We start from the raw sequence: 25458 nt of genomic DNA, 5'->3' as shown, positions 1-25458 counted from the left end.
ACGACCCGCAAACTCCCCGAAAGCCTCCGTGCAGCTGGAAAGAGTGACCCGGCGAGAGGAAGAACAACTTTGGCGAGCGTGTCGTAGGGAGAGTGGCGCATGGCGTACTTATTTTAATTAGTGTTTTTATTATTTTATTTTTTTTTCTAATTTTTATTATCACCGCCGACTCCTTTCTTTTGCTGATGATTTTCTCCATCGTGCCCTACGGTAATTTTCCCATTTAGACGGCGGGGTTTTTACTGTATTTGTTCACGGCAGGTACTTTGATCTAGGGCACTGCAGCAGAAGGTGGGATCCGAACCCGGATCCTCTGACCGTAAGGTGACAGATCTGCTGCAGTAACATGACTGAGGGCAGAGCACTAACCCCGACGTCACGGTGCGGTTCTGTCTGACTTTTACGCTGCGCTCGCTGTCGGAGACATTCGGTGCAGGCAGTAACCAGGCCTGCTAAATCGTGTCCCTCGGACTGACGCTCTCCGCCGCTATCGTGGGGGCTGCGCTTTGGGAACCCCGGGGCCAATCGGGGCCACTTCGGTTACTGGATCCGGTGTCCGCCGTCTCGCCGTAGTCAACTAAACAGCAAACACGGTAAACAAAGGAGCACAGTTCCACTTTCTCTTCTTTTATTTCGCACCAACACATGCTGAGCTCTATCCCCGGTTGCACTGAAACAGGCTCACGCGTGTTTTTCATACCATGAGGAATCTGTACGTTGGTGGCGCTCAGGGTTCCAGCACACCTCGCCTTCGTCCTCCCGACGTCACTGTTCTCCTTCATCTAGCTGTGACTTACAGGAACGTGCTAAACAATCGAAAACGGATTCTGAGATAATGCATCTGGCGGCTGAGGAGAAGAAAACAAAAAGCCCCCAGACCAGGGAAAGATGGGAGAAAAGAACTTTTTTGGAGGCTGAGTACCAGCGGTTGTCCCGTCCTGGGCATCCTGGTGTATTACAGTGTGGCTCTGCCCCTAAGCTGTAAGTTTTATGGTTCCCGTCATGCAGTACGAAGGAGATCTATGGTTTGGGGCAAGAAGGCTGTATGAGTGTTGCGTGAATCCAGATCTCTCCAGTAGCCAGATTTAGTAGCTGGGTCCTCTGCCCTTTTACCACCGCTGTGTTCTGCTCACTCTACTCCTCTTGCCATAGATGGTCTCTCCTTTCGCGCCGCTGCGATGCACAGCTCTGTGTCTGAGAAGGGAACGTAGCGGACTGTCGGCAACCGGGGGTTGCCATGGTGATGTCAGCCTCTTGGCATCCGTGTCCTCCCTCCCTTCTGATTGGCGAATGCGACGCCCCTTCGGGACGAGCGAGAGACCTGGCCGAAGCGCCGAAGGGGCTCAAGCGGTTTCGCAACTTTGTGATGGGATGGATTGCAGCCAGTCACCTGCTCTCTGCCAACCCCCTTTTTTTTTCCCATATTTCATTTTTTTCTTTTTTTATGGTAATGAACCCTCTCCTCTACCTCAACCCCCACCTCCCTGTAGATTTCATTCATATAAAACCTCTCATCACTGTAATTACCCAGCCGGCGCCATTAGCCCAGCGTTTACTCCACCCGGACCGAAGCTTCATAATTCATGACTAGCTGCCTGTCTTCGACGTGCGCCGGAAAGACTCCTCCCGTCCGCTCTTATTATCGTTGCTGAATTTATTTCTTAGCGAGACGCTGCGGCTCTTGCAAGGCCTCGGCGACCACGCTTCGGCCGGGGAGAGCGGGGGCCTCCCTTACGGTTCATTAAGCGGAGCCGCCGACTGCTCTTTGCTCACAGTCACCCTCCCTTCCCCGGCGCTCCGCCACCACCGCCGACATTTACATGCTGATTGCTCCGCAAACGGTACTTTCCAGGAATCCCGCGAGGGCCGCTGTGGTGCGCTGCCATTTGGAAACGTAAGCGCTCCTCATTTGCCTCCCCATCCAAACCTGAAGCGTCTCCTCGTGTTTGACGCTCCCAAAAACAAAGGACAAGTCACGTCTGTGGTGTTTAGGGTAACGATTCCCACCGTGGTTTACCTGCGCGAGTTGATCCGCGGTGACAAACGTAGCGGCAGGGTTCATTTCCCCCCAAACCATTTAAAATGCAAACACGCCTTTAATTTGCGTCGCTTTATTTTAGCGTATGGCAGGTTTACGACAAAATGGAAAAACTGCCGTCAAGTTGCGAGTGGGAGCGTGCGGTCGGAGGCCCGCTAGTAGCGGACGCAAACGGATGGCGCTAAGCTTGTAAAAAGGGAAACGTTTCCTGTTTTTATTGTCTGAAATAATGGAAAACCGTTTACGGGCTTCGCCGGGGCCTCGAAGAACACGACTCGTAAACGCACGCCTACGGCAACGGATTCTTGCGGTCGAGGTTCCGTCCCGCTTTGGGCGCGGTGTCCGTCTGTCTTTATCGCCTCATTAGAGGTTTTCCATGGCTAATTGGATCCTCTTTAATTTCCCCCACGTCCCAGAGCGGCCCGCAAGTAACAGGTTGCGGAGTCGCCTCTTCTGCGAGCGAGAAGCGTCTTCGCTTGCGGCGAACCGTAAATCGCGGCGTTTACGGCACGTTTGCATGTACGCTATTTTAAGAAAGGCGCCGTTGAACGTCGCGGTTCGGGAGCCGCTCGGCACACGCGCGCTTAGCGGCCCTAATTCGGCGATCCCAATTCGGCGCTTATTTATTGTCATCGGCTTCTCGAGCAGCGAAGCCGAACATCAGATCTGAACGTTAAAGGACACGACTTATGGAAATGACTCGCCATGGTGAATTAATTAGGCGACGCGAGACGCGCAATGCTAATGTGCCTGTTTAGAGTGCTTAGGTTTCATAAATAACCCAACAGCAGAGCTGAGCTTAGCAATGCAAATATCATTTTACAGCGGTTTTTACTTTTTACTGCAGCACAAAGCATATTTCTTATCACTGCTGTGCTCTAAGTGGGGAAACATGGAGAGAAACCATGAACAAACTTTGAGTGCACCGCTCTCCTGCTGCACAGGTCTCAGTAGGGGGCGTGGTGGCTGGTGTTTCCCCCTTACATTTAAAGGACCTGGGTTCGAATCCCCTGCCTGCTGTTGCTGCAGTACCCTCGATCGTGGTACTTACTCAGAACTGATGCAAGAAAAGTTTCCCTGCTGTTTGAAGGGGTAAATCACTGTAAGTAGCTTAACACTGAAAGTAATTTTCTAGTAAAGGATCAGCTCAACGAGTCAGTAACTAACTGATCCTAATCATCCCATTTGGGGGGTGGCATTATTCTATATGGGGGGGAGAGTGTCCGTGAAGTGACACTGACATAAATGATGACACTGGCATATTTGATCATAATTGTGACAGTGTTCCTCTTGTCGGCACTGTACCGTACAGTAGTTACCGCACACACCCGTTCACGTGTACCGCATGGGCTTCGTTACACCGTTCTCATCTCCAGCGTGCGAAGAGCTCCGCGCCGTACGTGCGGTTTAATTGTGTGTTACGACAGCAAAACGGCCGGAGCGCGATCCTTCGCAAACCCCCCCCCCCCACCACCCTGAGCCCTAACGGGGGGCCCCTATAGCAGGTGGAAGTGCTGTTTTATTGAGCCAAAGGGCCCCATTTTCATGCACCTCTCTGTTGAATTTTATTCATGCAAAACCCCAGGGGGTCATTCAGGATATTAGTATATGAATACAGTCCTGCTTGGCATCGGGGGGGGGGGGGGGTATTAAACAGACATGATCCATCTGAGCCGAAACGCTCCGAGTGGCGTGTGCTCCGTGGCGGCTGAGCAACCGCTTGACCCGAGTCAGCATCAAATATTTATTCACGGGTCTTCGAGCTGCTCGCGTGTCGCACCGCGTGTCGCACCACATGTCGCACCACGTGTGTCGGGTACCTCGTGGAAGCGGTCTGTTCCTTCACCGCTCTCCCCGTCGTGGCTGGAGGTTCGACTGACGCCGCACGTTCGATCAAATGGGCCGTGAGCCTCCTCCGGGTTCTTCGAGCACAGAGCTCCTCTAGAGTACCGGGACGTGTGCGCTGACACATACTAAAAACATGCATTATTAGCAGCGACGAAAAAAACCCGCTGGAAAATAATTAAAAATGTATTTGCAAGTTTAAAAAAGCCAAAAATGTAATTACCATAATTTAAGGATATTCTTTAAATGCTCTATCACAACATGTTACAATGTATGGTAAATATATGATTTAGCTGGATATGTACCCTGTATGAATTCTGGATAATGTTTCCAACAAAATTTAATACTGCATTAATATTAACATCATAAGGAGTGCATGTTCTCAGTATGAAAAACCGAAATCTCCTTCACGGTTTATTTGTTATTAATTTAAAGAGTGGAACTGGATAAGCCATATATTCCGCAGTGCGATATGAGATATGACGAACAATATCTGAAATATTACAGAGGACTATATTGCTGTATTTTTGCACTTTTACCCTATGAGAACCGTATTGGTTTTACCCATATACATCAGGGCGACACTGTTGGGGAGGTCCCGCCCACTCCCCGCCCCCCAAACGCGGCATCCGGTTCGAGGCTGTATCGCGACGTGCTGCGTTTCGGGAGTCTGTTGCCATCCCCGCAGTGACACCTGGAGACGGTCCACCTGCCTCTCGGAGATGCCCCGCCCCCTCCGTCACCCGCTGCGTCTTTCACGCAAAATAAGGACTCATATTTGCACATTAGAGCGCCGTTTAGCTGGAACTCGAAATTACTTCAACTTCTCGGTTGATGTTCTCCGGAGGCTGAGTACGGAGCTGCGTGCTCTCGTGTCGTCTAGCGGACCGCGGCTTTCGGGTGGCTGGCTCATTTGCATATGCTAATGTGAGGAGAAGCAACACTTGAAATTCTTGCTTGTGATGCGTTCGGGAAGGTAACATAACACTGTGTGCTGTATGTGTGAGTGAGCGAGAGAGAGAAGGCGAGAGATTGTCATTGCTAACAGTGGCACCCGGTAATAAATATACTTGGGTAAATCACTAAATTTGCTCATCTTTACGGGGCAGCAGGTGGCGTCCTGGTTAGGGTCACAGCTGTGTAGTCGAAGGGTTCGGCTTTGAATCCCCCTGCGGTGCCTGTGATCGAGGTACTTACCCTGGACCGATACGGTAAAAATGACTGTGCTGTAAAGAGGCTTTTGGTCCGTCAAAGTGAGAAACACGGTGAAAAAAGATGGAGAAAATGGGCACAAGTGGCCCGGTAACCTGGAGGTGTTGCTGCAGGGGCTGCTTCCTCCATGGCTCACGGTTGACATGTTTGGCTGATGGTTCGCCCTCCTGCCCGATTCCCACGTTTCAGGTTCAGGCCCAAGGCTGCGTGGGCTACGGTAATCGAGCTCCCGCCGATTCGGAGCGAACCGCTGGGCCCACGCCTCGCCGAGCACCGCCACCCTTGCCGGGGGACCCCGTGGCCTGGGACCTTCTCTTTTTTTTACCGCATCAAAATTAGCGAGGAGAAGGTTAAAACATTTTCAGTTGTGTGTAACGAGGTTCCTAACACGTCAAAATGATTTTGAGAAGGATCCAATGGAACAACTGCGGGGGTCACGCGAACTGTATCAGCAGCACTTTGACCCCTGAAACGTGCAGCTCGGCAGCAAGCGCCAACGTCCCGTTATTTCGCTTTGCCGATGAAGTCACCTTCAGTATCGCGGAACTCGAGAGGATTCTCCACTTTTTCCCCAAGGAAGTAATTTTGCTCAGTTTTGAAAGTTGGACTCGACTTTCCGAGATGGATATTTACAGCGGAAACTTCAAAGGCAACGGGAGACGCTCTTACAGGATTATTTCATCTTCGGGAGAAAAGGGGAAAATGGGAGCGCCTCGTGTGTAGGAGAGAGTGTGTGTGTAGAGAGGTACGGAGCGGCAGGAACGTCGGACAGCTGCGCGCCATTACAGTAATTAATGTCTGAGGTGGGGTGTTTAATGAGAGGGAAAATGAACGCGAAACGTAGCACGGAGCAGTTACATCCCCGAGCGTAAATATTTAATATGCAAATAAGCATGATAATTAACATGAGCAATGGAGTCTCTGCTTTCGTTTCGTGTGTGCTTTTTATGTAATTGGGAACGCGCGACGCTTGTCGCCCGGGCCACTTTTAGCATCTGTGTGATGTGCGGTGTGGGAGAGGGGGGCTGCTGCCCAGAAACCGATCGGCCGCATTTGGGGAAAAACACCACGACCCGACAGCCACAGCCGAGAAAGTCGGGCCCCGGCTTTGCTCCGTACGCTGACTCCTCAACTTGTGAACCCAACTAAGACTGGAAATCTGTTCATAATTAGTTTTGTTCATAACTCGAAAATCGCTGTTACTGTTAAGCTGTAAAATAATTGAGACATCCCTATATATGGGGTCTGTAAAAACCTCGCATATAGCAGAATGAAAATATTGTTTTAAAATTTTTATTAACTTCAAGCTGGATTAAAACTAAGAAAAAGTGACTGAAAATCCAAAGACGTTGTCGCTGCAAACAGGGCTGACAGTTGACCGATTTGTCCCATAAAACGTGCAACGTTCCCCGGCTGCGACTCATCCCTCGCGCTCAGGAACAGCAGACAGGAGCCGTAAACACTGCGGGAGTGAGTTTAAGTCGGTCCCAAGTCCTATTCTGTTTGGTTGCTCTTTACTGCCATCTGTTGGCTTGGAGGGTAAATACAGGTCATGTTTGCTCAGCCACAATAGTTGTGTTAAGAAAATGCAGTTATAAATAAATAAAATAATTGAACTAAAGAAATTTGTTAAATTGTAACTCACACGGTCATGACACGAGGAGCCAGCGTACACCAGACGGACTGAAATCTGCGGGTACGGCGGCACGGTCACACCAACCACACTCCGTGCATCTTTATTTTCCGGCTGAGAGGTGCTGCCCTTCGTACCCGAGCTCTTAAAACACAGCGACAGCCTTTTGTTTTAGAAAGGATAAATACGGAAAACGTCAGCGGCCTTTCCGGTGATCGCGGCGGACGCGGCGACGGCGGCATGCGCTGCCCTGCAGCAATCGAACCCGTGTCACGCAGATCTGCGGTGCGGCCGGGCTTTGAAATTTTTCGAAATTTATGAGCAAAGAAAAAGCCGTATAAAATAAATATCTCGGAAAACACGAAGCCCGAATATGAGGAGCCGGTGTGTTTCGAGGAGCAATTGTCTCTTGTCCTCCTGCGTTTACCGCAGGTTACGCACAAGGAAGTGTAAACACGTACAAATTAGCGGAGACACGGGGGGTTCCCGCTGGCCACGTCTCGCCACCCGGGTCGAACCGGATTTCACGTGACGACCGCACGGGCCTCTGGTTATTGTTTTGAGGGAGAGGAGCTGCAGTTGCAGTAAAGGAAGCTCTACCTGTCCGTCCGTGCACGGATCTGTCCCAACGGGACTTCTCGATGTGACAGAAGAACCCTTTCGATGCACGTGTGTGTTATGGTCCACCGGTCTCCACTGTGATCCAGTGTGTCTGGCGTGACCCCCCCCGTCTTTAACGGCTGCTGAAAGTCCCTCTTTTGTAGCTCTACCAGTTCCTGGTCCTCGGGCCCTGGGGGTCTTTTCATAAGCGTTCAAAGGTATCACGGTGTGTCATTTGTCATGGCTCTTGTGCCGTGCTGAACTGGCCTATTAAAGGGACCTGGGGCCGTAACAAGGAGGAAATGGGACAATTAAATTAGCCCGGGGGCGGGGGGTTCGAGACGCCGGCCTCCTGGGAACCAGAAATGTACCAGGTGACCTGTTACTGGGATGGGATCGGGTGTCTGTGCTCGTGTGCGTTGTGTCACGTTGGCTCTCTCCGCGTTCTCGCTTTAACGCTCATTTAGTGAAGTTCGAGCGCCGATAGTTAAATAGTTTGTTCAACTCCGAATACGATTCGCTACATTCGCTGAAGTCACTTTGAAGAGACTGAATGGGGCAGCAGCTCGTGTTAAAGGAACCTCCTCCAACTTGAGGGTTCTGATCCCACCTCCTGCTCCGGAAGTACCCTTGAACGAGGTACTTGGCTTGAATCGACACGAAAAGTGTCAGATATGTCAATGTTTTTCTACAAACTCTCCACCTGTGTTTCTGGTAATTAAATAAGTTGTTAATATTGTATTAAAAATGACACCGCTGTGCTCAGGGGGGTCCTCTTGTGTTCCCGCAGGTCGACCGTGTCGTATTCTGCGTGTTCCTGGACACGGACTTCAAGATCTACAAGGAGAAGATGTCTCGCTTCTTCCCGCAAGGTACCTCCTCTCTCCTCGTACTTTCCAGCGGCCGGCTGCGTGCGCGTACGCGGTCCGCCGAGCGCAGCGAGACCGTCGGTACCGCTCGCTCATCTGGAATGCATCGCTCGAGCTCTAGTAATAGCGTGAAGGTTAAAGAGGGACCGCTAGTGCGCTGGCAGAGGAGGCGCTTTCATCAATTTGAGAGTCTCTGCAGTTTGACCCCCAAATGGAGGTTGCGGGTCGCGGCCGAGCGGGAGCCTTCCCCTCTGCCGGGCGAGCGGGTTCGTCACGTTCCTCTCGAGCCACCGGGACGGGGGGGGAGGTGTTAAGTGAAGGTCTTCTATTAAACACGGAGGGGGATTATAGACCCTTGCCGACGACAATTTTTCAATATCACCCCTGACCCGAGCTCGAATTCACCGAAACGCTGGAGACGGCCTGTTATTCTTAGAGTGAGTGACCGCGTGATCCGCGAAGCGGTCGCCTGCCAGGACCGGGAGAGAGCGCTAAGATGAGGTCACGGGGCTGAATTTTCGCACTCCGCTGCCTCTGCATTTCTATGCTCGTCAGGATGTTGGAAGCCCAGGGAGGTGTTTGTATTTTTTTTGCATATTGTGGCTATTCTACATTCCCTTCGATTTGCGGTTTTCATGCAAACTGACAGGTCCACGCACAACCAAAGTGTCTGCCCTCGCATGCACGGCGGGCATTGCTCCCCCAGACCTTCCCAAGTCTGCCATGCAGATCATGTTCCTTCCTAAGCATCTGCCAAATTCATAAATATAAATGTACGCCCCTTCCCTTAAGTATAAGGTACAGCAAAACTGCTGCAATGGCTTTTGTGCAAATACGTACCATTTTTTCATACGAAAGGTTTTCTTTAAGCGCAGTCCATTTTTCCCACGAACATGGTCATTTTACATCCACGAAAGGTATTTTATTCACTGCCTACTATGTTTTTCCCTCGGCACTATGGCCGTTGCGTAACAAACTACCCGCTGCATCTACTTCCTGTCACATGGACAGTCTCAACCAATCACAACGCTGATTTCGGTAAACCTAACTCACTGCAAGGAAATAGCAGATTCAGTACCTGTACAAATAAACTGTATAAAAATGTAAATATTTACCCACTCACTAACTTTTCAAATGATTTTAGAGTATGAATACTCTTACAGCGTCGTAAATTATTGTTTTTTCAGGCTTTACGGGTCACGATCCGAAGGTCGCGCTCATTAAATATTATTGACGTCCCTGTACGGTTCATGGTACCAGGCATAGAATTCAAACGTTTTTGTTACAAATATTGTAAAATAGTTTATGCATTCAGGATTACTGTTGTTGTGCAGAAATATGCCTTTATTTCAGTAAATTTAGAATTTTGGGTCCCTGACCCTTACCAGGACGGACACAAGGTTAATGAGAATGGATGGAGGGGTGGATTTTAATTTTAGTTAACAGTTTTCATCCAAGTACCTATTATCTTTTTCCCATACAATGGGAAATACAATGGTAATTGTATCCCCTAATAACAGGAATTCCCCTAGCGGGACCACTTCGTGGCATCAGTTAGCCCTGCTAGGCGAGGGATGGGAGGTGAGGGAAGGGCGTACGGCTCCCAGCGCCAGGCTCCGAGGTCCGTGCAGGTCTGCTCGAAAATGCCGCTGCGGTCGCTCTACAAGGGCCCTGCATTCGCTTAGCGTTGGCCCACAGCGAATAACCAGCGGCGGAGCTTTATTTTCCCGCCGCGGTGGCTTTCATTCCACCCCGCGCCCCTGTCAGCCCCCTGTCTTACAGAAGGATGGCGCTGGCTGCTAGACCTCTAATTATGTTGCGGACCTCTGCGCTCCGGCAGCAAACGGCCGGTGCCACTCTTGCTCTCCGCTGCTGCTCTCCGCACTCTGCGAAGATCTTTCAGCGGCGCCACTTTAGCGATTGTTTCCCGTTTCTACCAGCATGAGCACTTGGACACCTCCCAGCCACCAAAATCTCATTCCTTGCAGATTTTTTATATATTACCAAGGACTTGATTATTCACAAGTCCCAGATTCAGTGTTCTGGGATATTGCCAACAGCCTGAGTTGTTATGGAAACCGCACCTTGAGAGCACCGCAGGTAAAGGGAGATGGAGAATGGGCACCGCGGGCATTGCTCGCCCTCCTCGCACGTTCTGGCCGTGAACGGATCCTGGATCCTTAAGGTTGAGGCTCTTCGTTCTGCTCTCTTTCCCCGGCTGTCGAACGCTAAATATGCACAAGCGAGGCTTGCGTGATTAACGCCATTCATCAACCCCCGTTTAAATGGCTGAGAAGGTAGTGCTCGGGTTCAGGTCTGCCTTGCAGGGCCCCTGCGCCTCATGGTTTCGCTTCGGCACCTGCTCTTCCGCGTACGGTCCGTTCCCTCCGATGGGCAGCTGCACTGGACCTCTTTCTTTCTTTCCTTCTTCGACACTTTTCTCCAGAGTTTTATGCTACTTTATGCTTACTTCATCCACGCATGCTCAGACCTCGGGTCTCCAGGTACTGGAATGATCATCGCAGTACTATTTTTTTAAAATATTTTTCCCAGAAAGGAAGCAATTTACTTCCATAAAACTTTTAATAATGTCTTTTAAAAAAATGTATAACAAATGTAGATTTGGAAAGGAACTGTCATTGAACGCTGTGCCATCTTCCAACTGGCATCATGATCGTTGTAATTTTTCTGTCGAATGGTTGGTAAGTCAGTCAAATGAAACCCAGATTGTTTAAAAAAAAAAAAAATTGAATTTTAATATTCTATGCGACTTCCAAGCATACATTTTTTTACAGTGTTTTTTTCTTTATGTATGGCAAGAATAATATCATCTCAAAATAATTTTACCTATCATATGACAGTGGAATGTAAGTGAATGGAATTCCAGTTGGAATGACTGGTCATTCACATGACCCGACTCCCCTCGCCTCCCCCACTGGTCAGGTCATTAATTAAACAGAGTAATTTTTACTCCATCAGTTCAGGGTATCGCAACAGGAGGTGGGATTTGACGCTGGGTCCTTCAAGTGCGGAAGCAGCTCTAATCACTGCACCGCACTCACCACCCCCTTGCATTTATGTTTCGTGTTCTTAGAAGATGCTTTTGTGTCCCACCAGTAGTCACAATAACACCAAGTTATTCAGCTGCATGTCTTAATAAGGAAGTTACAGAAGATGCTCTACGGAAGTGTCCCTTCCTACGGAAACCGAGTTCCTCGAGCACCCCGTGACGTACTCGACGCTCGCCTCGCATTTTCTTTCTTCTCCGAGGTGCGTGTTTCCGTGCGTCGAGCTGCTCCGCTGCGGGCAAGTGGTCCGGTCTCTACGAAATACCCCGCGGTCCACTAATGACCTCCACTTACAGCTGTAAATGGAGGGCAGTCACAGGAGTGATCGAACCGTCAACCTTAATGTGTGACGGGGGACTTTGGATGCGCTTCGCTGTGCCTTGCTAATCATACCTGAATCTTGCTGATAACAAGGGTCAAGGGTCAGTCCCGGAGAACCAGCGAAAAATGTCGGCTCCTGCTATTCCGTGGCGCTTGGTAAAAAGCCGAGTTCCTCTCCGAACAAAGTTGCAGCCTGAGATTAATCTGTTATGTGGAGGGGAAAAAAATACCTCCGGGGCAGAGAGTTATAACTTCACCCATATCTTCAAACATTGAGTTAGAGCTCCGTGCACAGAGCCTCAGGCCTGCTGGCAAAATATGGAGGTTTGCGGATGGAAATTACAAACCGCCGAGGCACTAAGCTGTCGCTAAACGCTCGGCAGGTGCCGCAACCTTCCGGAAAGCGGGAATTATACCGCAGGAAACGCCGTATGATGAATATATCACGGCAACACATTTATGGAATGATGGCACTGAAGCGCTGACGAGTAATAATTGCATGTAATAATTATGGTTCGTTGCTTTGCAGAAACCCCTCCCTGTCTGTGCGGTCGCTGGGTTTGCTTGTTTTCCATCCCATCGTTTGTACCGGCTGCTGCGCCGCGACGCCACGCGGAGTCCCGGCCGATCGTGCGCCAGCGGCAGGCTTCTCGTACCAGAGGCTCGGTGTTTCCGTGGTGGTGTTTCCCCGCAAACGGCAGTGTGCGGTCGAGCTCGTTTCCTCCTGTTTTGGGTTTTCTTTGGATTACAGCTCTGTGTTTCCGCAGTTTGGGGCCGAAGGTAAACGGGCGGGAGGCAGACAGGGCGAGGGAAGCGAGCTGGATGGATTCAGAGAGAACCCTGGTTCCGAGCTCTCCGAGACCGAGATCCTCCGTCTCAGACCGCATCCATGCACCTGTTGGGAACTCTCCGCCAAACTGGACAATTCATCTCATCCACTCGGTCGCTCAGGATGCTGGGAGTGAAGATGGGCGCGAGCCTTCGCACATTGAAGCCATAACCCTGGCAGGTGCCTCCTCTACAACATGTGAAGCATCTTCCCTTACCTCACAACATACTCCCTGTCCAGGCCGTATCCTGGTCTCTAGCCTCAAGCGATCAAGCCCATAAAGCTCATCCGGAGTACCAGAGCACAAGTTATGTTTGACCTTCCAGAGAGTCTGCCTATCCCTCCTCTTCATCTCTCTCTGTTGGCTTCTTCTAGCTGCCTGTATCAAGTTCAGCACTCTGGTTATGCCCTACCCTGGTCACTCCCTACATCCCAGCAAAAGCTCTGTGCTTCTCCACCTCCGGCTGCTTGATGGTCCCACCCGCAACGGTTCGAAATCAGTAGTCTGTAAGCTCTCGGTTTTGTCCCCGATCCGGTGGACTGAGCTCCGTCCGTTCTTCAAAACTGCTCCATCCTTCTGAGCGTTCAAGAAGGGTCGCAGAACACATCTCTTCTGGACCGATTTCTCTCTCGATCTCCTAACTCCTCCATAAATCTGTGTTACATCATCTGTCGTGATCACCTTTGTGTTTCGTATCCGTTGCACGTACAGCTGCTCTGCAGAAAAACGGTGATATTAGGGAAACCGACGGTGCGTCGGCAGGCGCGTCTGCGCCGATAACTCTTCATGTGTCGTTGACGCGCCTGTGTTTATAATCCAGCTGTACATCACTTTGGAGAAAAGCGACTGTCGAAAATACACTACATGCACATCTGAGCGTAAGAGGAAGGACACCCGATCAGGATCACGTCTAACCAGAGCGGGGATTTCTAAACGCGTCGGTTCCATTTATCACCATTCGGAAACCCCGTTGTCGCGGGGCACCGCTCACGAAAGCTCTTCGCCACCAGCGTGTCTTTCAAAGAGCAACGTTGACGAACCTTTAAATGTTGCAGCGCCCCTGGGGCTGTGCCTTAAAGCGGGTTTAAATATGCAGCGACTCGTGAAAATCTTTCCGGAAAAAGCGGTGACAGCTGGAGAAATGTCACGGGCCGGGACGGCGCGGAATCGCAAAGTCTGCTCGGAATCGCTCTTGTTGCCGTTTGCGGTAACGACAACGATGACGGCGACAACGTCGCTCCGTTTAGCTGACGCGCTCGTCCGAGGCAAGGCCGCTCTCTTCCAAAAGTTCATTGTGAAATATTCTCTGCTCAGGTGTGCCGCGCCCGCCGAAGGTGCCATCTGCCGCGGAAGGCAGCGACGGACGTGCGTGCGGCTGCCTGCGGTTCAAACTCCGGTCGATCCGCGACTCCTCCGGCGGGGCATTGGCACCGGGCTCCGAGCGCTGCCTGGCAAGGCTCCCGCGTGGGAATGGGGCCGAAGGCTGCCGGGCTCTTCGCCGGCCGCTGCTCAAGCGCCGTCCGCGGTCAGGTGGCTGCGGGCTGCCGGCGGCTAGAGATTCGCTAATTAGCGCTCGCCGGCGCAGAGCGACAGCGCTGCCGCTGGCTTTAGCCGTAATATTGGCATCCGCCTCGACGCCAGCATGAGCGTTACGTTAGCGTTTGCGTCGGGGTTAGCGTCCGTTCTGGCATCGGCGTTAGCGTGAGCGTTATTATGGGCCTTATCGGTAGCATTATGCTGATGCGACTATTAAGGTTAGCATCAAAATCGCTGTCAGCTTCTGCATTACCATCGCTGTTAGCGTTAGTTGTCTTATTAGCATCCCCCCTAATGATGATAGTATTCGCATTAACGTGAGCTTTATTATTAGGACTAGTATCGGTGTTGGCGCATGAAATTTGGTGTTAGCGTGAGCATTAAAATCGGCATTACCCTTAAAATTAAGTTAGGGTTAGGGTTCGTGTCGGAAAGTAGCCGAAGCGGTCGGTCGCTTGCGGATCGGACTGGCGGGACCGACCGGACGTGGCCAGAAACAAAGCGAGGACTGAAAGTCGACCGGAAGAACGGAACAGGAGTGAGCGGAGTGTGTGCTCAGCGTGCTGCCTTCCTGCCTTCCTGCCTTCCACCACGTGTGTTTACATCTACTCCTTTATCACACACTTTTCTCCAAAGTGATGCAGCCGGTGCCTGGAGTCAGGAGATCAGGACAGAGGTGGCTCTCAAAGAGTTGGGGTTCGAGACCCTTCTTAAGTGTGGCAGGGTTTCAGCAGCTCTGAGGGACACGGGGAGATATTTTCAGCACCAGACAGACAAACATACATATTTTCGACTGGGGTATTCGGCACGGGGGCCGAACGTCTGCTAATTTCGGCAGCGCTCGCGCGCTGCTGCCGCTTGCTTTGAATGAGACGAGCTCCCGCTGGGCCAACACCGGGACTTCCCCTGCCCGTGTTTGCTCTGCTCATTGTGAGGTTTAAAGCCTGTAATTTGCTTAGTTGTGTTTATTATGAATCATTGTAGCTTTTCAGATACCTGTAAGGGAACCGAGACCCCCCCCCCCCCCCCACTAGGGACGGAAATTAATTAAACCCAGACGCTCTTTCAGTCCATCGAGACGGAGCAGTAAATGCACCATTGTGCCGCTTTCAAACGCGTGGAGACGGACGGCACTCGGCATCAAGAACGTCTCATCATCTCCCACTTTGCTTCCCATGCGTCTGTGGGTGGGGCCGGCAGAGGATCCGAGGCACAGCCGCAGCTCTTCACATTCTACGATTCCGTTATTATATCAGTTTCGGATCGACGTGACAGCGTTTCGCCTGTTCTTACAGCGAGGTCTTCTTACTGTAGCAATTCAGCGTAGTTGGAGCCATCTCTTTGCGCCCAAAGGACCCAGGTTCGAGTCTCACGTCCTGCGATAATACTTGATGAAGGCATTTACCCTGACTTGATGCAGCAAAATTTACCCTCCTGTATAAATGGGTAAATGAGCGTAAGCAGCTTAACATTGTCAGTCACTTTGGACAAAATAGAGACCTAAGGGGGCGACATCAGGAGCGGGATTTGAACCCGGGTCCTTCGATAGCAAGGCGACTGATGTAGCCACTGCTCCGCCTGCTGTGTGCCCTGGTTATTGCTCGCTTCGTCTCCGTTTCTCTTGACCCCCAGGCCAGCGCCTCCTCCAGTTCGCTTGTCGACAGCTGAAGTACCGTGGTAACCGCGCGGTACGGATCTAGAGCTCGGACTCTCCTCCGGCGCTCTGCCGCCGAGCCCTTGTTCTCGAAGGCGAGCGCAGCCAGCTGCTTCTCCTCACGTTTCCAACTTCTTCGGCGAGAGACGTCCCCTGGCGGGACCGCGCTTCGCTCTTTCCTTCGCAGGAGTCGTGCCGCGGTTGCGTGCGCGTCACGTGATCCGAAGCACGCGCTGGCTTCCGTAGCCGAAGTCTTTTCCAGGTGGCTGGGGGCACCGCTCGGCTGCCCGGTGGGACTTTCTGGCGGCGAGGCTTTCGCGGTGTTGACGACACCGGCGTTTCATCAAAAGTGACAGCATGACAGCCTGAGCCTCGAAGGGTGCCGGGGTCAGCACGTCCGCTCGCGCGTTTCACACGGGCGGCCCCTCTCGGCCCCTCGTTCTGTTGCTCCGGGGCTTCGCGCTGCGTCCCTGCACGCAGATACATGTATGCAATATGTACACGCGCGGGGATATTGAGGGGCGGTACTCATATTCACAGAAAAGGCGCCGGAGCAGGGACTAAGTCAGGAAGAGGACTAATGCTGATTAAACGAAAAATATTCGGTGAAACATTGAGCAGCCGTGTCGGTTCACAGCTACTAATAATAATATTAGTATCACTATTACCCATATTCACGGTGTGAGGGAAAGTATCAGCTCTTTCCTGTAACGCATACTTTTCAGCTTTGTGAATTTTTTCCGATGGACTTCGGTGGAAAATGGGATTTTTGGTAAGGAGAGACTATTTCCTGCTGGAGCGCGGTATGTGAGAGGGACAAACCGTGTCATGTACACACAGACAGTGATCTGACTCTCTTCTCCTAAGGGACTTAGAAGGGCAAGCGATGTTATGTACGGTTGTTTACCTCCTTATACAACTGGGTAATTTCACTGGAGCAGTTCGGGGTAAGTACCTTGTTCAAGGGTACTGCATCTGGGGGTGGGATTCAAACCCGCAACCTTGGGGTCCGCAGGAAGCCGCTCTAAGGACTACGCCACCGTGTCCCCGTGAACGTTTTCGGTTTTTTTAGTAAACGCGCAGCGGACACTCTTTCACTTATGTCTGCGTGTGTACGTGCACGGAGACATGAGGAGAAGTCCACACGTTTCCAGGCGTGCATATGTTCAAACGCTAAACCTTGTCCCATTGCGATGGACAGAACTGAAAGTAAGAGCTAAAGTGGGCTGATGTGAAAATAATTACCATTTTTAACTGATCGTTATACATGACAATTTCGGAGAAATTCACAACACACTAGATGTTGTTTTCAAAGCTGTTACATTTCGAACCCCAGGGAGCTGAACCCGCGCAGGTACCCGATGTACTGAAACGAGACCCATTGAGAAGATGAATCGAATTCGAGTTCCGCTGTAAACGGCGACAAACCCCTCTGCGGGAGGGGCGGAAAGAGGCGCGCGGCGAAATGGGAAGCGATTTTGTGCTAAGATTTTATTTCGCGTGCGCCCGGTCGCCGGCCCGTGACTAATCGATGAAGAATGTCTCGTGCTTACGGAGCCCTCGTAATCGGCCGTAACTCCTGGAAATGTCACGACCGAGCACGGAAGGGCGGCTAATGGATGTGCGGCGAGGCGGGCGTTTTGTGGGACCCGGGGATGGGGGGGGCGGAGGGCCCTTTCTCACACGGGTACGTGGTGATGCACCCCCGCTCCACCGTGACCGCGAGAGGAGTCGCCCTCTTCCCCGTTCCTCTCCGACTCCTCCAACTAAGAGCATTTACCCGCTTTTGCCGCAGGTTGGCAGCGAGCGGAGGTCAGCGTGTCTGCAGCGTCCATAGTGCTCCAGCGGGGGGTGGAAGGTGGAGACGCTGACAGCCGTTCCGTTGCGTTACGGGAGCGGCTGCGGCTTGTGCGGGACCAACCCGTCTCCCTTTTCTCTTCTTACAGACGAAGATGTGGACGAGGAGGGCGCAGAGGCGCCGGCGGAGGAAGGTGAGTGGGTTCCCGGAAAGTTCCACACCTGCGCCGTGTGCGAACGGTCGTATGCGTGCGGTGCTCATATGAGATGCTGCATGCTGGAGCTCGAGGGACTCATGATGATGATGATGATGATGATGATGAACACCAGCTTCGTGGATTTCTGGGCAGCAGGTCGACCTCTGAGAGACTCGGTCGATTCGTGACCATAACGAAACAAAGAGTTGGATCCCACTTCGTACTGGGACCGCTGGTGGAACCGGTCCTGAAAGGTCGGTCCATCTGCAGGCATCAGAGGAGAACCTGGAAGCACATTAGTCTCATATTTCTGCTGCGTGACCCCTGCCTGCTTTTCCAGGAGCACAGATGCAGTACCATAAAGCTTTTATGAAAATGAATAAAACTCTTTTATGATAGTGATAAATGCCCTCCCTGTTTTTGTTCCTTTTTCCCCGACACAGATGAAACACACCTAGAGCTTTTAGAAGAATAGCCTTTTAAAACAGGCCTTTAAAGGTGTCTCTCTTTATAATTTTTATCAAATAAGGGATGCCCGCTCCAATGAGCAATCATTAATACGAAGACACTTCCTCCTCATTTTGAAGATGATCCGGTCTTCAAGTTTTGAGAAGATGAACATTTTCCAGTTTGTTTATTTCTTATGCAAATTTTATTCAGGTTTTTTCGAAAGATTCTGTGCAGCGGAGAAAATGCGACCTGTGTTTACCCTCCAAGCTGACAGATGGCAGTAAAGAGCACCCGAACGGAAAGGCGTGTAGGACCGCCTTAATTCCGCTCACTCCCACGGTGTTTACAGCTCGTCTCTGGTGTTGCTGAGCGTCGGAGATCCATAAGAACATGAGGAATGTTGCACGTGATGATGCAGGGAATCGGTGACCAGTTGGAATTGAACTGGATTTTGTGAAGACGCGAAGTTGATGATCGATATTTAAAAAAAGAGCCTCTCAAAGCACCGATTATTAAATGTCGGAAAGGAAAGCAGGTTCCTGTAAATTGTCAGGAAAAACTATCCAGAATCAATATTAAGAAATTACTTACCTGTCATGATCCTGCATCTTGGAAACGTATTACTGAGCCCCAAAATCACGGCTGAAGCGGAGTTTGACAAACGCAACGGAACTCGGGCCGTGTAAATATTTGATGAGGAGCGTTTGGGAACGATTCAAGTGCATCCGGCAAACTGAACGGGAAACGGTTCCACTTCTGTCGGCCAATGGAAGTCTTCGTAAATCCGACGCTACTAGGTAGGCGGCCCGTGAAAGACAGGACTGCTGTAAAAAAAAAAATAAATAAAAATAAACCACGCAGAAGAGTGACTCACACTTTGATCAGTTACGTAAACAATTCGCGGCGAGATGGACGGGGGGTCGGGAGCCTCGCACCGCTGCGTTAATGGTCCGCTGGAGTGTCGTTCGGAAGGCGCGCTGGAATGCGGGACTCTCGAACCATGACGAGGTTTTCATCGGTTCTGCGAAACTGCGGCCACTTCACCATAAACAACATCTCCGCTCGATGTATTAATTGCGGCTCCCTATTCTGCGTTACTGAAGCTCGGGCCGCTTTCGCCGTTTTACTGCGGAAAACAGAGCACCCTTCTCAAGCCAACAAAGCGGCATGACCCGGCCCGTCTGGTCGGCGGCTCGGTTCCAGCCAATCGGCAGCCCGCCATTGTGCTCCTCGAGGACGGAGGTTGATCCTCCGCGTTACGGCTCCCATTCAAGTGTTCCAAACCCCGGTCCCCCCTCGCGGGGGTCGCCACTCGGGTAGGCTGCCGGCCTGGCGATTCCTTTCAAACGCCGGCGTTCTTCCCTCCCTGCTCCAGACAAGCTTTTGTTTTATCGAGAAGGTACGAAAAGCGAAGTGGATGCCGGAGCGCCCCTTTGATCCAAAGTGCTCGAGAAGGGAAGGCAGGGTCCGCGCTCCTTGGCCCCCGAGACCCCGGCGGTTTCGCCGCGTCGGTGATGATCTGACCTCTGACCTTTCAGAAACCACCTACGTGGTGCTTAGCTGCAGCACGGTACGACCAGAGTAAACGGTAACATACGTTTGTGTACCTTTGTGCATCTTTGCAGTCAAAAAGGACACACCTCCGTCCAAGAAGTCCAAGAGCCAGAAACGCGGCAGCGACGACGACGACGAGGACGGCGAGGGTAAGAAAACGCAGTACATTTACTCTTACGTTTCCATTTATTCATTTAGCAGACACTTTGCTTCAAAGCAACTCTGTAAATGAAAGTGCATTTCACGGATGACGAAGAGCTTTAGATAAGAGCAGCGTGGTCGTCAAAGAACTTGTTCAGTAGCACGGTATTTTTACCTGCGCACATTAGACCGGCACCTGCCTACAGAACTGATGTGAATTACCGAGGTGATCATGACAGATGATGCGATGCAAAATTATGGAGCTGAAGTCGAGAGAGAAGCGGGTTAGAAAGAGATGGGGTTCAATGTTGAGAGGGATTCAGCAGTGCCGAGGAACAGAGGGAGCTCATTTACATTTATTTAGCCGATGCTTTTCTGCAAAGTGACTTATGGTGTTAAGCTTCTCACGGCTGGGTAATTTTTGCTGTGTCAACTTGGGGTGAGCATTTGGATCAAGGGTAGCGCAGCAGCACGTGGGATTTGAATCTGGGTCCTTTCAACTCAAGGCAGCCGCTCTACTCACTGCGCCACCTGGTGCTCCATATTTCACCATATCTGGGACAAAACTGAGAACCTGCACAATTTTGACTTCGGACCCTCGTGGGTAGGACCACCAAGCGGCCGGAGGCGGAGCAGTTCAGCGCTCTTGCTGTAGGAAGCGATCAGATCCTGTAGGTGTTGGGGTTCAGAGCCTTTGACCGTCTTCTAAACACTTGAGCATCGATTTCTGTCTCCTGCCCTGCGTGTCCTGGGCGCTGCGGTTTGGATGGAGGATTCTGTTGGGTCTCGCTGACCTTTTTGAAAGGTCATGCATGGGAAGCTGGGATGGAGGTTTGGGTTCGAGCTTCAGCTGCAGGGATTCTTGAGATTGTCTTGAGCTGGAATTGTTTGAGAAGCGATTAAATAAACACGCTGCACTTTCACCCCCTTCGGATGTGTAATCCTGAAACAATTACAGGCCTCTCCTACAAGACGGGCCAGAGATAATTAGACTGGCGCATGTGGGGGACGGCGGGCGATTAACATCGCGCGCCGAACATTTGTCTTCGAGCCGTAAGGTTTTCGGGGGAAACGGTGAAGCCGCACCAGTCGGAACGGAGCTCATCTGGGGGGCTGCGCTCACACATTAATACACGCTCCATCACAGGGTCGTTTATCACGGCGGCCGAGACGCAGCGCCAACCCCATGGAAACGGTGTAATTTCCGACAAGAAATCCAAACATGAACTTTGAACCTCTGTTGGCCACTGTTTCGCGTGCGTGCGGGATTTTTCATGGCAAGTGTCTCCATGGTTACATGGTCCCGAGATATGAGCAGAGTTCACGCAGACCCCCCTAACAGCAGCTAACTGACTAGCGACCTCTGACCTCACAGGCCGATTAGGAAGGCCCTGTGGGCGATGATTCGCCGGGGGTGGCCTAGCGGTCGCCGTGTTTCCCGGTGTTCTGGTGTAACATATGGTTGGTATCCAGGCTCGGAGACGGGCAGGTGGGCAGCTTGTCACACACACACGCACACACACACACAGTACTAGTATTGCTCTCGGTATAAGATTACAGTGGTGTCCCGATTCGCTATGTGATCAAAGCCCGAACAGGAACGCTCCTAATCAGGGCAAAATTGCTTTTGTGTGTTTAACGCCCCCTTTTATTTTCTCCCCCGAGGAAAAATTGATAAAGATAACGAATCCCATTATTGTCTCTCGTTATTTGGAGCCGCTCGAACCGCGACCGTTGGAACGCAGGAATGCGCTGCGGTCGTGGGCCCGCGTCCTCGGCGAAGTGCTGATCCGCAGGGTACGCGATGCCAGAGCGCCAAGAGGGGGCGCCGTCGCTGCCGTAGAGATGCGCGCATTAATCTTAACCGCAGTCATCCATTCAGGTGCCACGTGCCGTTAGCGGTGGTGCGTCGGCAGCGGACGAACGCGGCCCCGAACCGCTCGCTGCCTTCGTCGCACCTGCGCCGGGTCTTTAACGGCCAGCTGCGAAACGCTGACTCTGGGGCGCGTCCCTCGGGTTCGAACGCCCCTCCCGGCTCCCCGCTCGGCACGGTGACGAATGACTGCGTCGTGCAACCGGCCCGTGTCGTTCAGCGTAAGGAGGGGGCGGGGTCTGGGCTCGCACCTGGCGGGAGCGGTGCCCCCTTGGGCGCCGGAGGCCGATGACGGGTACGGGCCCCCCCCTCCGCCCCTCCGCCCCCCAGTACCCCATCCCCGTAGCGCTAAGCCAGCGCACTGCCGGTGATGTAACCGACATGAAATCACAGATAAGCTGCAGATTAGGACAGGAAAAAAATTTGAAAATGGCAGGATGATTGTACACAGCCGAGGTAATGGGATTAGATCCGATAGAGCGTCTTCAAAGCGGTGGGTCACGTGAAGCCTCGTGGGGGAGACGGAGGAAGCTCGGCACTCGTTTTATCATCATCATCATCATCATCGTCATCATTACTATTGGTGTTAGAGCTGGTGCCTCCCACTCATAGGACCTGGGTTCAAATCCCTCCGCTCCCGCAGTTCCATTTCCGTACCCTGAATTGCTACAGTAAAAATTGCTGTAAATCAGCGTAAGTAGATGTACATTGTATGTCGTTTTGGAGATGAGCATGAGAAAGCTGAATAGATGTCTGATCATTATTGACGCTGCTACAGTTATTAATACGCCTAGAGGTGTGAGATGATCGACGTGGACTAAGGAGTCCAGAGAGAGGGAGGAGCGTCCGGCTCGACGGTAAAACCGTGTCGCCAACAGGGGTCACCTGCTCGAAGAGGCGGTTCTTTTGGTTCTAACGTGAACGGGCCAAGGGAGCGGGGGTGGGGGGTGATCAAAGGGTCCCGTCCCCTCGGTGTCCTGGGGGAGGCGCCGCGGCTCCGGGCGACAGCTGCTGCTCCGTCTCTCCGGAGGGCCCTGTTTTCGCTGCACAAGCGGCTCATGCATTTTTCACCCGGTTTATTCTGGTGGCTTCGTGTGAAATGATGAGGAAACAAGAAACTGAAACAAGAGCTCTGTGTGTGGGGAGGGGGTCGCAGCCAGCCGATGGGGAGGGGGCGCGCCTCCGTCCCGAACGCCGCTCGAGTCGGAACGTTATGCGACCGCTGCCGGCTGTGACCCAGAATGCCGTTGTGGCGGAACCCTTTTACTCCAGCGCCACCTGCTGGCAGAACATTCGCCGGGTTTGTTTGCGCTGAAGGATGAGGACTGACATTGTGGCTGCGAATTTAATTTAGACTGCAGTTTCCCCCGTTTCTGCCGTGGAAAGGCACGAAATTGCCTCTCGGACTCAAGGACGGCGTCCATCAGCGGGGCTCTCAGGACGCGGGCGGCTGCGAGTCAGACACACACTTCTGTCCACTTAATTCCCGCTTCGTCTTTTGTTTGCGGTGATAAAAATTCAGACAGCGCATCGCAGGGTTCGGCACTATCTGTCTTCAAGGAGGCCTCTGGCGTGCAGACAGATGTTCGGAGGTCAGGCGGTGAACAGATGCGCGCAACACCTCCTCCGGAAGGAGACGAAACATCGCATCCGAAATCCAGCAAGAGCGCCGAGCTCCTCCTCCTCTGGACGCTCAGTGGTCCGTTCGAGTAACGGACGATTCGTCCGAGTCCTAAAAGTTTGAGACGCGAGCCGCTCCTTCCCCAAAGGGAGGGATTGATTCCTGCCGGTTTCCCCGGATGCCGAGCAGAGCCACGGAGCAGCCCCCGCCGCCCCCGACAACCGCGTCCAGGACCGAGGGTCCGGCGCGAGCGTGAGGGAGGCTTTGTCTGACACGCCGAGTGGCTCAGCACCTGAACCGAGTGTGTGGGGCACTGCGGCGAGGATGTTTTCGGGTCGCCCCGAAAACGCATGCGGCAGGAAAGACCCAAAAGGCAGAGGAGATTTTACTGTGATTTTACTAGAACTGACTGCAGTGCCACAGTGGCTGCACGGAGGAGGGTTTCTACCTCTTATTTGGGCCACTTTTACTAAAGAGCAACACTGGAGACACTACACTCGACTTGGACCTCCGTGGGCATCAGCTGGACTCTTTGAAATGCAAATAAGGAGATCTGAGCAGTAATTATTGCCACGAATATGGTAAAATATGCTGGTGTGGCCATTGTATGGCTCGAAGGCTCTTTGTGTTGCTGTTTTCGTGACTTTCGGTTGCTATTCGGACCACGTTTTCCCTCTAAGAAGCACCCGGAAGTAGGGGGCGTAGCGCTTAGAGGTGCCACCTCGTGCCCGAAAGGGACCCACATTCAAGTCCCTCCGCTTTGCGTAGTAACCTTTGATCAAGGTATTTACCCAGCTGTGTTATGGTAAATCAGTGTAATTACCTTAGCGTATGAACCCTAGTTGCTTCGGAGAAAAGCAGCAGATAAATGAGTAAACAGTAATAATGGGGAATTTCATCCCCCACCTAACTGTTGAGTATGAGAAAATGTGGGTTTTCATTTTCGAGATGCCGAGGGACAAGAGCCCATTTACCATGGTACATGAACCCGTGGTCTGAAGCAAAAAAAAAAGGTTAATCACAAATACAGCGGTCGTACATCCTGGAAACAGGTAAAAAGAGGTAAAAGAGAGCGAGTCTCGGCGTGGGGTCCGGCGCGGGGTCCGGCGCCGTTCGGTTCTGTCCCGGTAACCTGTGCCTTTTCTCTCCTCCGTCTGCAGAGGAGGAGCAGGAGGAACGAGCACCTGGAGACGTCGCCATGGAGAGTCAGACAGGTGAGCCGCTCGTTCCCGTTGCTCACGTACCGTGACCGCGGGGATCTCTGGCGCCCCCTATCGGCTGGTCTGGGTGCAGCCAGCAGCACGTTTACTGTGAGCTCTGAACGGCTGCTATGTACAGTACAGTACAGTACACACACACACACACACACACACACACACACACACACACCAATGGATGTGAGTATTTAATGTGAGCCACCATGACTCTATAACATGATGCATAAAGAGATTAATTCCATTTACATAAGTCCAACTTTTACAAGAGCGCTTTGGGAATAACGGCACCGTACTCCGAAAATACAAAATCGCGCCATACATTTCTTTGCATTTAGGGCTTAATTTTGAGCTGCTTGATTACAGTAAATCGTGGTTGGCCAAAGTGATGGGAGTAAAGGAGTTTTCTGGTGGTACAAGTTGAGGTGAAAGACGGTAAAAGACTATAATGCCGGAACAGAAGCCACATACTATGACGCTCTTCGCAAACTGCATATTCCCGTATTATTTCCGTGCACTTTGTCATTTATTTGTAATCAAATTCTGATTTCTGGTCAGTTTTGCTCCATCGTCTAATTTAGTTTAGTCCTCGTGCAGCTGCGAGCTCCTGAAAGGCTCCCGATGATGTTTACTACCTTGTGTTTTCCGGCCTGTTTACGAACAAGATCCCTTCCTTTCGTCGCCCCAAGCAGAAGCCGCCGTGAGCGTGGAGGACACCGAAATGGCGAGTCAGGGTTACGGTAAGGTTTCCCGCACGTCCCAGGGAGGGACTCTGATGTTGTACCCTTGAGTGGAGCACTTACCCTCAACTGCTCGAGTAGGATGTCTAGCAGTGGACAGGGTTTTTTTTTTTTTTTTTTTAAAAGAAAAAAGGTAAACGTGGTAGCAAGACCCCAGATTACACCGCACTTTTGGCTTCATTGTTTCCTGCGATTGTTTTGATGGGGGGGGGGGGGGTCACATGTACGTGAATTAGCAAGTGAAATAGCAGCTGCTGGAAGAAGT

The 25458-nt window shown here is 51.8% G+C and overlaps 1 protein-coding gene across 4 annotated transcripts in view; it reads left to right on the top strand.

Moving 5' to 3' along the window:
• LOC108927079 (ADP-ribose glycohydrolase MACROD2-like) overlaps positions 1 to 25458 on the top strand; it is a 141777-nt gene that overhangs the window by 97861 nt on the left and 18458 nt on the right. For 3 of the 4 annotated variants that reach the window (XM_018740109.1, XM_018740107.1, XM_018740106.1), the window contains exons 5-9: positions 8119 to 8200; positions 17553 to 17597; positions 19676 to 19753; positions 24400 to 24453; positions 25119 to 25193. In XM_018740109.1, the coding sequence (XP_018595625.1) occupies positions 8119 to 8200; positions 17553 to 17597; positions 19676 to 19753; positions 24400 to 24453; positions 25119 to 25193 (334 nt within the window). The remainder of the gene's footprint in view (positions 1 to 8118; positions 8201 to 17552; positions 17598 to 19675; positions 19754 to 24399; positions 24454 to 25118; positions 25194 to 25458) is intronic. The other variant, XM_018740108.1, reaches the window with a different exon arrangement.

This window comes from Scleropages formosus, chromosome 4 (assembly GCF_900964775.1).
Source record: "Scleropages formosus chromosome 4, fSclFor1.1, whole genome shotgun sequence".
NCBI lineage: Eukaryota > Metazoa > Chordata > Actinopteri > Osteoglossiformes > Osteoglossidae > Scleropages > Scleropages formosus.
Note: the sequence above shows the minus strand (reverse complement) of the source record. Positions and strands in the feature narration are given on the sequence as shown.